Source organism: Nylanderia fulva, unplaced genomic scaffold (assembly GCF_048542155.1).
Source record: "Nylanderia fulva isolate GAGA-0341 unplaced genomic scaffold, ASM4854215v1 Scaffold80, whole genome shotgun sequence".
Lineage (NCBI taxonomy): Eukaryota > Metazoa > Arthropoda > Insecta > Hymenoptera > Formicidae > Nylanderia > Nylanderia fulva.
Genome location: NW_028190917.1, coordinates 395,357 through 407,935, shown reverse-complemented (window position 1 = coordinate 407,935; position 12,579 = coordinate 395,357). Strand labels below are relative to the sequence as shown.

The window sequence follows — 12,579 nt, the reverse complement described above, 5'->3', positions numbered from 1 at the left end:
AATGTACTTGAAATATATAATAAAGCAAAAAAAAAATAAATACATAAAATTAATGAAAAATATATTTATCTGATAATAAGTTTTAAAACATCAAAGAAAATAAATTTCATATGTGAAATATTATATTATGAGAAAGAAAATGGAGAAAGTCTGTCTGCGATAATCGAGTCTAGATGAATTTCATACTTCTAACTGCTCTCTAATTTCTCTATTTGCAATTCTTCCAAAACGATTTTCAAAACTGCAATTTTTTTATTCTTTTCCGCAAGTTTCCTCTGTAAAGCTTGTATTTGTTTACGCAAGCTTTTAATTTCCGTGGATCTTTCTTGCCTAATCGTTTCCATATTGGAGAAATTCATGTTCCATATTCTTTCAGGTGATATTCTTGTTTCCTTGTCCACAGTTGACCTTTGCTTATAAGGAAAGCGACGTAATAAGGAAAGCGATGTATTCGTTTCTTTATCACGTGCTGGATCTGCGATATAAATTATTATTTCGTACACAAATATTTTGCAATTGTTTATCAACAGATACATATGATTTATCAAACTTACTTAAAACAGAAATTTGTTTAAGATTATCCATCCTATCCATTTCTATGCTGAAAGGATCAGTTAAAATTGTTGCTGAAATAAATTAATTTTATAAAATTCACAATTTATCAATAAACATTACAAATTTAAATTTAAACAATATATAAAAAAAATAATTATTATAATAATATCATACTTTCAACTGATTCAGGTTCAGGTAGCGTTTCTTCTTTACATTTCACGACTGTCTCCATATCATCATACAATGTATCCTCAAATATCTGTAAAAATTGAACAGAATTATAATTTTACATAATTTTCTTAAACCTGATAAAAGTATAAATTATTGAATTACATTATTTTATATATACAGACATTTTTATATATGAGAAATTAAAATACTTGCATGTGGAATTGCGTTTTCTCTCAATCTTACATATACCAAGGATGTGCGATCTATATATTTCTCTTTGAAATGAATAGAACAAAGACGACTTCTGTTTGTAATAGTGTTCTCATCAAGTTTCATTATTCTTATCCATTCCGCTCTCCTAATAGAATCAGAAGGAAATCTGCAAACCATGATAATACATGTAAATTGTGTGAAAAACAATATAAAACGATCAATCTTTCGTTTATATATTATTATATAAAAAATGTATATCTCAAGAATATAATAAATTAATATTTCTTTAAAATATAATAAGTAAAAAATTAGGAATTAATCAGAATTGTTTGAAATCTCATGGAATATTTTCTCTAATCTTTTTCTGATGCAATCTTTGTCAACGTAACATTTATACTCACGAGTGAAACGTTATTTTCATTACATTCTCGAATTTAATTTGTATCGCAGTTTTTCCAGTAGGATTAGCAGTATTTCTACATCCAACAGCAACGCAACATGTAGGCATTTTGTAAATATTTACATGTATCACAAAGATGCAAATACAAATTATTTTACTCGCATACAAAAATGCTGATCAGTTATGCCTCAACAAGTTTCACTGTAATAAAGATATATAAATTTCCTTTTTATTTCTTCCATTCAGACATTACAAAAAAAATAAAGAATTTATAAACTCAAAAATAAACTTGCATATATATTCATACGACGTATTTTTAATCGATATATAAAATACAGAAGAAGCTTCTTATTTCCCTCTTTATTTCTCAGACACCTTGTATATACAATTAATAATCTCGTATAAACATATATATTTTTATATCATGTAAATAAAAAAAAATATTGACAAAAACGACATACAAAAAATTTATACGAGGCGTCCGAGCACGAGGCTGGAAGTATTGGTCACGTGGTCGTATTACGTCATTCGCTGCGCGTGCGCGTTGACGTTTCGAAGGGGGAGATCGCGTTAACAATATGGCGCAGCCAATCGCGCGCGTTTATTTCATCCTTTCGTGTAGGCCCGTTTTTCGAAGGCGCATTTCGATCCTTATCATCTTCGTTCGCATAATTCATGTTCATTTGCCACGCTTTCCCGACAATTGTTTACTGTTGTTTACAAGAAAACTGGATCGTTTTGACAGTTTAATTTAATTAAACCTCTGAGAGAGAGAGATTGCGTATATTTTTTTTTCTTGTTCGCAAGATGATTAGCGAGAATTTTACGCGCAATTGGAATGACAACTGAACTGCATGTTTATATGCAGCCTTTTTTCCTCGACGTAACGCACATATTTTTGCGCTTTTAATAGATCTGTCTTTCGTTTCGATGACATGTTGCCAAATGATACGTTTGACAACCGGAACTTTAAAAACTGCGTTTTTTCGGGACGATTCTGCGCTTCCTCGACTCACGAAGTTGCGAGGTGAAAATTCTCTTATTGTCATCGTTTTAATATTTAACTTGCAAATTATTTTTACTTTATTATACTTTATATTATATTTATATATTTTATATATTTGATATATTTTTAATATATTTTTATATAATTCTATATTATTTATTTCAATTGTTCACTATTTTGCCTGATTTTGTCAATTATTACCTCTTACTGTCATCAAATTTAATATCCAATGTACTTCTAAATTATTATTTTATTTTTATATTATATATTAAATATTATATTTATATTATATTTATATTTATAATTTTATATAATTGTTATTTATTTCACAACTGTTTTGTCTGATTTTATCAACTATTTGTGATTTTCCAAAGAGCAACCTGTCCAGGGATGAATGCTCGCTGAGGAATTGCCTGAGACACTAGAAAGATCCTTGGAACATGGATCAGATCATTGACATGGAGGACGTCGAGGACGGGATGCGTCCCTCCAAGAGTTCATCAGTTGTCAGTTGCGTCAACTCCAACTCTATATGCTACGTCGCGATTACAATCGCGACCCTGGCCTTCCTCGGCGCCATAGTCTTTGTCTGCAGGGACTACATCAAAGTCCTCCTTCACTGGATTGAGCATCAGAACGGCTGGATGATCGCCGTCATCTTTATAGGCCTGTTCACCGTGGTCTCCTTCCCCATTGTCATCGGCTATCTCTTCCTGATCGTCGCCAGCGGCTATCTGTTCGGTGCTGTACACGGCATAGCAATCGTGATACTCTCCGCGAATCTTGGGATAGCCATAGCTCACGTCACCCTGGGACTGCTGTCCACCAGGCTGCCGATAGGCGCTCTTTTGCAGAGCGACACGGCGAAGGCGATACTCCGCGTCATCTCCGGCCCTCAGGCCTTCAAGATCGTCCTCTTCGCGCGACCCACCCCGATCCCGTTTGGTCTTCAGAACACTATTTTTGCGGTGTGTGCATGTATAGTGTAATATAGGATGTCCTAAGTAGCAAAATGATGTCATTTTGACATCTATGGCGTCACTTTGATATCTTATGACGTTGTTTTGACATCTAATGACGTCATCCGACGTCAAAATGACGTATGCTTACTACGTGGGATACTATTTTACCCCAGGTAGCAGACTGATGTCATTAAAAGTCAAAATGATGTAATCTTTTGACGTTTAATGACATCAAATAACTGCTAGAATATCCTAAATTACTCAAGGAGAACAAAAAGTCACGATAGTGTCAAAATTATGTCATTTTGACGTCATATTGACATCATTTTGACCTTCTGTTCTCCTTGAGTAGCTAAACTAGGATAGTTGAACTAATCTATGATAGTCTTACTAGTCTGTGATAGTCTAGAATAGACTAGTTAGAATATCCTGGACTAGTTAGACTAGTAAGACTATCCTAGATTAGTTAGATTATCCTATTTAGAATAGTCTAACTAGTCTATGATAGTATATGTAGTCTAGAATAGTTAAACTATTACTATTACAAAATATACTATCATAGACTAGTTAGACTATCCTAGAGTAGCTAACTATTCTAGAATAGCTAGATAATTATAGACTAGTAAGACTATCCTAGACTAGCTAGATTATTGCTACCTGGGATACTATTCTACATGTACATAGATTGTATGTATTTATATATTTGTATTTGTATAATTAGGTGAGCAACATAGGTGGTTTTCATTACCATATAGCAAGCGCAATAGGTTTGCTGCCAGCGCAATTAATCAATGTGTACTTGGGCAGCAGTTTGAGGTCGATGCAGGATGTCCTGGAGGACAGATCCACGGCCGCGACCGGCTACGTAGTTTTTTGTTTCCAGGTACGTTTGTGTAACATGTTTCTGTAAAAGAAAGTCAAAATAATCTTTCTCTTATCTCGCTGTTATTACAGATATTAGTGGGACTCTCTCTGATGGTTTATATCGTTCAGAAGGCGCGAAAGGAGCTCCAGTTGACGTTGTTCAAAGCCGATTTCGCGTCCATGGCAAATTCTCCTCATTACATTCTCGATGGTCTGCCAGACTCCAAGATAATATTAACAAATCTAATCGCGTAAATTTGTTTACGCTGCAATTATTTAGGCGACTGCACAGATTCCTTATTACAAATGGCCGGTAGAGCCGAATATTTTGGTCTCTTTTGTTATTATACATATATTGCTACTGTTATTTTTTCCCGTTCGACTCTTGTGTCTTCTTATATGATACTTCCAGTTTTTCGCTAACTTATCAGTGGTGCTTCTAAAATCTAGGCTTTTGAATCTTTCGAGTCCCATTATCAGGGACACGACACATATATCAAGTCTTACCAAAGTTTTAACGTAATTTTAGTAATAAATACATATATATATATAATATATATACATACACATAAAGTTGAACGGAGCACGTGATATTATATCGTTGTAAGCACGTATATTTTCGTAAAAATAATTAATGGACGCAGGGGAAAATTAACGCAGCTGCAAATTACGATGTATAAAGCTTCCTCGCAATAAGAGTACACTATAATTTACATATATTGCTCATACACATATATACACATTTAACATTAATAATTAGAGAGACTGAGAAACTTTACAGTTATATTTTTTACATGTTATCGATCAATTATTGGTCTCTTTCAGTTCTTCGAAAAAAATCCATTGTTAACGCAAACCGTTAATGTTTATGCATTTGTCCGTCTCTTCTCATGCGATATATATTGCATTTGTATATTATACATATATTTATGTATAATGTATATATATATACACATACTCATATTATAAAGATATTATAATTATAAAGCTGTAATATTATAATTATATACATATTATAATTATTGTATATTATAATTTTATATATATATATATATATATATATATATATATATAATATAAAATTATAATTTATATCCCAAATAGAACAGAAAATCAAAATAATATCATTTTGATTTTCTGTTCTACTTGGGATGATAAATCTCTTGGATGGAGAATGCATTTGGATGAATAAATTGAATGATAAATTTGGCATTCTTGAAGTGTAAAATAAATCCCAAACTCATTGTTAGCTTCATAAACGTACTTTATAAACATTTATTATTATTTGCTTTCATTATTTGACTAGAGAGTATTCGCGCGACTATATATAGACATATGTTATCTCTATTTCTCGAAGCACGAAGAAATCAATATATATATATATATTCTAACATTCTCTGGTTCTTCTAACTTCGAGACGTCCATTATATGTGTATTTATATATCAGAGGAATGGCAGAGCGACACGTCGTCTCTCGCGTCTTCTTTTATTATATGAATTATTACAGCAGAAAAAAACTACACTTTTTTCGTCTCTACACGTATCTCATATTTATATATGTATATATACTGGCGTCTCTCTCTCTCTCTCTCTTCGCTCTTTTATTTTCTCTTTACAATTCCATTATATATATATATAGTAATCTAGCGTACAACTCTCTGGAGAGAATCACAATTATATAAAAAATTTCCGCACTTTCCTCACGTTTTGTATTAATTAATTATATATGTACAAAGGTAAGCCACGTTCGGATCTTAGCATATAGTCTCTCGCTTCTTCTATAACGTTTCACAAATATACATATAAGTCGCATTATATATTTTCTCTCGCTTATATATACTACAATAATTTTATTTTTTTTTTAACTCGCGAGGCTGATTATGGGGAAAACAAGGTATATACAAGAAACTTTCAGCCAACGAATGTATACAATAAAACAAGTGCAAATTAAGTAGGATACAGAAAAAACAAGATCTCACGTTTGACTATAATGCGAATATCTACACGCTAACGAGTCTAAAATTCTTTTTTTTTGTTTAATTTAGCCTTGCGTCAAATTAATAAACAATTAGAAAGGAAGAATATATATCTATGGAGAAGTCGAGAAGGGGGAAAAACAAGTCCCCATTATCAACTCGCATCGATATTTGCAATGTAACATTTTTTTTTCAAATTTCACATCTCGTCGAAAGGCATTCCTGGTGAGAAAACTCGAATCTTCTTCGATCAATTGAAAAGGAATAAATGAAAGTATTTTGAAATTGGTACATCTAATGAAAAGATATTTTGCATGAGAAAAAGCAAGAAGTTTTAGTCAACTCGAAATATATCTCCCAAATAGCAAATGTATGTCATTTTGACGTTGAATGACGTCATTAGGCGTCAAAGTGACGTCATCTTGACGTCTATGACGTCAATTTGCTACTTGAAATATAAAACGTTTGCACGTGAAACATAAAACTCATAATGACGTCACTTAAAATTTATTTTGAAAAATTTTTTTTATATTATAATTTTTATTTATTCTATTATACTAATATTCAATAAGCAACATAAATTTTTTGAAAATTATATAAGCAATTATCTTATATTAGGGGACTTTTGAAATTTATGATTTCTGGTGAATAAAGTCATGATGACGTCATTATATGAGTTTATGTTCTACCTGGATGGGTTGTTGCTTTTGTTAGCGTTGAAAATGAGAGAGATAATTATTCAATCGTGGCGTAAACAAATATTACAATCTCCAATGCAAAAAATTTCTTGTTATACAATGAATTATAATTTAAAATCGTAATTAGTAAAGTATCATTTATTAAATTAACTAGAAATTGAAATTATAATTGATTGGATAAGGATCATATGATGAATCACGATCGTAATATTTTCTACGTCTCTTTTCGTCACTACATATATTCCTTTTTTAACTAGAAAAAAATATCATTCGTTTCGCTAAATTTAAATAATTTAAATAATTTAGCGAAGCGAAATAGTTTCTCTAGCTTAAAAAAAAATAAAATAAAATAAAATAAATTCGAGTATATATATCGTGTTGAATAAAACATCCTGTGAATATAAAATTATTTCGTTTGAAGAGAACCTTCTTAGCGCATTTTTTTTCTTCAGCCCTTTGTTCGATATATATATATATATATATATATATATATATATATATATATATTATTGCAGTAAACATAATAACAACTTTATGGCCGCGCTGTATAATAACGCATAGTTACAGAATATGGAAGAGATTACCTATATAAAATCAATGTCTAGCTTACTTATGTTATTAGCTAACCAGTCGATTAGAAAGCTATCGATATCACAAAGTTCCGAGGGGGGATTCGTCTCACAAAAATCATACATAATTGTAAATAAGTATAAATAACAAGAGAATGCTCTGCTGGGTTTCTTTTGCGAAAAGGAAAGAAAATTTTCCAACAATTCTAACAAAACGAAATAAATAAAATTGCACAACAGGGAGTTGAAACAATGTAATCCGTTTTTTCTCTCCCTATTATTCATTCTCGATTAAAATATGAAAATATTTATTACGTAACACGGAGGAGCAAATCGCGCCAGTATATAAAATTATGGCAAAGTTCGTCGTCGATCTACAAAGTTGCAACGAAGAAGAGAAACTTTCGAGTCGTCGAACGAAAAAAAAAAAAAAAGAAAAAGAATAATGTAACATGCACCAGAGAACATTCCGTCATTCGGGGTCCCGATGAGGAATCCGGTCCGATTATAACGGCAGGAGATCGATCAGATTCGCCCGCGGTTGCGTCAACGATTCCGGGAAGAATTCCGCGAGCTTGTCGTAGAGCTCGGTCCGCAGATTGTGCACGTCGCGTGCGTGCGAGCACTGCTGCGTCGCCGTCCCCGCCGCCACTTCGTTCAGGATCGCCGAGTCCGGCTGGGAGACGTCTTCCAACGAGCCGTTCTGCTTCCGGAATAATATCGACGTCAGTAATTGAAACTGCAAAGAAGTAGCAGTTAGATAGAGACCAAATTGCGAATAATAAACATAAATAAATAATATTATATATATATATATATATATATATATATCTCATGTAAACTTTTAATATATAAAATATATATTAAATAAATATATAATATATCAAATATATATTAAATAATATAATATATATATTATATATATTTATATATGTATTATATATATATATATATATATATACATATATAATATATAAAAATTATAAAAAATATATAATATAAAATATGTAAAATATAAAATATATGAATATATATAAATATATGATTTTTTTTTACCTCTCTCGTCTGCTGCGTATCACTGTGATCGATAATCTCAAAGATCTTGGTTTGCAGATACTCAAGAGCTTCTATGCTGTTGCTCAAGGCGAGTTCTTTGAACTTGTGCTTCCTAATGATCAATTTGCATCTCCTCAAGATCTGTTCAGCCGTAGGCCGGCACAATTCCAATTGCCAAAAATCATCGAGACGCAGATTTGGTAAGCAAGATCTGCCTGGATTGCCACCAAATAGAAAATGAACCTGATGGAAAAGTGAAATATTATTACTGAAATCGTCATTTATTTTTTTTTATTAAAAAATGACAAGAATTAAATTAATTAAAACTATTTATATAAATTAATTACAACTATAATTCTATATATATATATATATATATATATAATATATTTATCTTTAATTATGTATTTGTTTAATTTTTATAGAAAAGTTACACTTTTACAGTTAAAATGTTTTAATCGTTGTGTCAAAAAGGCATTATTTAATAATTTAATAATAAAAACATTTATTTAGAGAGAAACAACGCACCTTCCTTGTATGATCATAAACGAGTTGATGCGCAAATCGCGGACACGGCTCGTAATCCTGCATTTTGCTCCAATATTTCTCGCCGACATTCTCAGTTGCGATATATGCATGACCATTTGCTGCTCTGAATATTGTACACCCAGAAAGAATTTTGCACGTTATCATCCCTCTTATCCTTATCCTTGCTCAGACCCTGAAAAATATTGTGTATTTTTTATACACTAAATTATATTAAATATATATGATTATATATAGATTATACAATTATATATTATATACTTTTATCGTAATGTATCTACATTTATCTCTGAATTATTTATTAATATTATTAAATAAGATTAATATGTATTAATATTATTAATATGTATATAATATTAATATTATTTTAATATGTATTACTTATTAATATTTATTAAATAAGTTACAATTAACAATTATTAAGTAAAAATTTTAATTATTTATTATAAATAATTATATTTATAATAAATATTTTATTATAAATATTATTACTTATACAATTTAATAATTCATTAAATTAAATTATTTATTAATATAATTATTTATTAATTTATTTATCAATCTTAATTTTTTAATTTTACTTTATATGTAATTTTAATGCTTAATTTTAACGCTAAATCTCTCGAGCGCGAGACACAAACCGATAAAACGTAAATTTCGCCGAGCTCAGGATCCATGGTCGCTCTCTGGGTGAATCCGGCTGCGGGTACATGACCGGATTCCTTCGTCGTGCCGAACTCGTTGTAATTGATGTACTCGACGTGCTGCGTGTCGACTTCGTAGGTGAAGAAGTCGCTCAGATATTCCTTGCCTCTCTGACCGGCGAATATATACAGCTTTCTCGATCGCTGGAAGAATTACGCGAGGTTACTGATGTCCCTTAACGTCTAGGGAGCAGTCTAGAGAAGGGAGAACCTGAACCGACCGGATGGAACAGCATGGAGTGGCCTGCCCGGGATCTATAGATCGGCATATCTCTCGAGCAGGGCTTGTCGGCGATATCACAGGCGAGTCTGGTCCAAGTGCCGGTCGGCACGTGATAAGAGTACAGACCCGAGAAGTGCGGCTCCGGTATCAGACCGTGTTCGTCGGCACTGAGGAATCATCATAACAACAATCATCATCATCATCATCAACATCATCGTTAGAATTGAAACGTCAAAACTTAAGAAACTCTACACAACTCACTTCGTTGGATGAGCTAGTACTCGTCCGCCGAATACGTAAATGGTGCGTTTCTCCACGTCCATGGACATCTGATGATCGAAAACAAGGGGCGGCCCGCCCATGGTCCCCGTATCCTCCGAGATTCGCGTCCACTTGCCCGACTCGATGTCGTAGACGTAAAAGTCGCTCTTCAAATTCTCGCACGTGCGATACTGCGTGTCCAGATACCTGCCCAAGGTGAACAGTTGCCGTCTTTGAGGATCTAGGCACATCTTGTGGCAGGAACGCGCGCTCGGACCACCCTAGAAGTAAGCAAAATGAGTCAACGAGGACTTTACGTAGACTATATTTCATAAACTTATATATCTTTGCATAACTATATTATTGGGATTAAATTAATTCAAAATAAATTAATAAATAATTCAATTCATATAAATAATTCATATTAATGAATTATTAAATTAAATAAATAATATTTATAATAAATAATTAAAATTCTTACTTGAAAATTGTTAATAGTAAGTTATTTAATAAATGTTAATATATATATTAAAATAATATTAATATTATATACGTATTAATAATATTAATATTAATCTTATATTTAATAATACTAATAGTAAGTTATTTAATAATATTAATAAATAATTCAGAGATAAATCATACATTACGATAAAAGTTATCGAGTACTACCTACCACCGCCTCGGTATCCTTGCATATTAGAGTCCATTTCGCACCTTCTATATCGTAGGACCAAAGGTCAGAGAGGTCCTGATTACCGTCCCATCCGCCGAAGAGATAAAGTACCTCGGCCGTAGGGTCCTAGCACCATCTGATGACCTCCCCGCATTCCGGGTTTGGGCTCGCTAGACGATAACTTGGTCCAAATTGCTCTATAAGTTTGAGCATTGATATAATCGCTTAAGAGCCCCACTAAAAATTAACGCATTTAACGATGTTATAAGCTATCAACAGGCTATGAGACAGACATACGAAGGGGAAGATTACTGAGACGCGATCCGACTCGCGCGTTCGGACTCACTCGAGAGCGCGTTGCTGATGAAACGCTCCGCCTGAAAGTGATCGCCCTTGGTAACCAAAAGGTTGTACAACGTCGACAGCCGCGAATCTTCCAGCGGGACGCCGGTGACCCTCTGCAGGGTCTCCACGATCTCGGGTTGCTCCATTTGTCGAAAGTGTTTCATGCACAGCCTTATTATCTCCTTCTGCCGGTACTGCGATGCGACAGATTGATTATATCTCTTGGAAATTGGTAATAAATAAAAATGACAGATAAATCTTTCTCATCTCGTTGATAGATTTACCATGTTGAACCGCTCCAGACAAGGCCTTACAATCTTGGATTCATTGATACCGGTTAATCTAATGTGCCATATGGAAAAGTTGAAACTAGGACCCCAAGACTGCAGTGGAAGAACCTTCAAGTATCGGATGGGAAAGCAGTTGCCTTCGTTTCCCAGAATATGCTTCAGATCGAAGGTCTCTGGTATCGAGTCGTTCCTCAGTCCGCTAAAACATTAAAGTCCAGGTTAAATGACGAAGGAGGCGAATTGATGAGGAGAAAGAATTGTCTATACCTCTCCAGCAGCTCCATCATGTTTTCTGGTTCCAATCCACCAAATATCTTAAATTTCTTTATGTTACACACATGCGTCTTCTCGTATTTGCCAAAGGTGATGTACTTGACGATGGAAGGACTTTGAAGTTTGAGAATAAGGTACTGAAACATAAAATAAAATAAAGATAAAATTAGTACAAATGGTGGGCTAAATAATACTCGGGGTAATTCTTACCTGAGGATGATTGTCGATATCCGAGGACCAACGTGACGTCTGATCCGATGGTTTATCGACCATGATATTTCTGGAAAAAGATGAATCGGGATGAGACAATTGCTAATTTTCGATCATTTTTTTTCGCTTTATTATTTCGAGTAAGGAAATTTTGAAAAGATTTCGCTGGAAAATTGTTTTTTTAGGTTAAGAAACCGCGGTGCAGGATATTTTCGCCGTCCTTGGAGAAGAATGACGGAAAATTATGACTTACGAACGTCGACTCGAACACTCACTCGGGTATGTAACAAGAAGAATAGCTGGAGCATTTGTAAATCCGATACTCCAGTATCTTTTGAAAATCTCCACTCTCGTTCGACGCCATGTTATACAAATGACATAACCTTCAACCTTCAACCGCTCCGAGATACGTCATAGACGTGGCAAGAAGAATAGAGAGGTCACTGGCCGTCGATTTTTGCCCCTGTCTCTTTACACTTCTGCACTTTTTAATTTTACACTTTCTGCATTTTCTATACTTTGGCACTTCTACACCTACACTTTTTATACTTCTGCACTTCTACACTTTCTATACTTTCGCA

General features: G+C 33.1%; 3 protein-coding genes across 4 annotated transcripts; 1 reads left to right on the top strand and 2 right to left on the bottom strand.

The window, feature by feature from the left end:
- Window positions 1-44: 44 nt before the first annotated feature.
- On the bottom strand, window positions 45-1,868 carry LOC114931641 (uncharacterized). Of its 2 annotated transcripts, none has more exons than XM_029303768.2 (6): window positions 1,801-1,868; window positions 1,341-1,540; window positions 940-1,105; window positions 730-814; window positions 555-626; window positions 45-475 (listed from the first exon to the last, which is right to left on the bottom strand). In XM_029303768.2, the coding sequence occupies exons 2-6, from the start codon at window positions 1,445-1,447 to the stop codon at window positions 189-191; spliced, it is 717 nt and encodes a 238-aa protein (XP_029159601.1). In that variant the 5' UTR covers window positions 1,448-1,540; window positions 1,801-1,868; the 3' UTR covers window positions 45-188. The 2 variants fall into 2 exon arrangements, with proteins under 2 accessions (XP_029159601.1, XP_085345456.1); XM_085489330.1 differs by having other exon boundaries at window positions 1,633-1,862.
- Window positions 1,869-1,968: 100 nt separating this feature from the next.
- LOC114931640 (transmembrane protein 64) lies at window positions 1,969-6,456 on the top strand. Its single transcript, XM_029303766.2, has 4 exons — window positions 1,969-2,366; window positions 2,720-3,313; window positions 4,029-4,190; window positions 4,262-6,456. The coding sequence occupies exons 2-4, from the start codon at window positions 2,786-2,788 to the stop codon at window positions 4,424-4,426; spliced, it is 855 nt and encodes a 284-aa protein (XP_029159599.2). The 5' UTR covers window positions 1,969-2,366; window positions 2,720-2,785; the 3' UTR covers window positions 4,427-6,456.
- muskelin (muskelin 1) lies at window positions 5,415-12,420 on the bottom strand. Its single transcript, XM_029303777.2, is given in 14 exon segments — window positions 5,415-8,153; window positions 8,471-8,713; window positions 8,999-9,091; window positions 9,093-9,191; window positions 9,658-9,864; window positions 9,942-10,110; window positions 10,205-10,485; window positions 10,881-11,006; window positions 11,008-11,117; window positions 11,227-11,419; window positions 11,510-11,714; window positions 11,783-11,925; window positions 11,999-12,068; window positions 12,274-12,420. Coding segments are annotated over 14 exon segments (2,262 nt in total). The 5' UTR covers window positions 12,363-12,420; the 3' UTR covers window positions 5,415-7,919.
- Window positions 12,421-12,579: the final 159 nt, after the last annotated feature.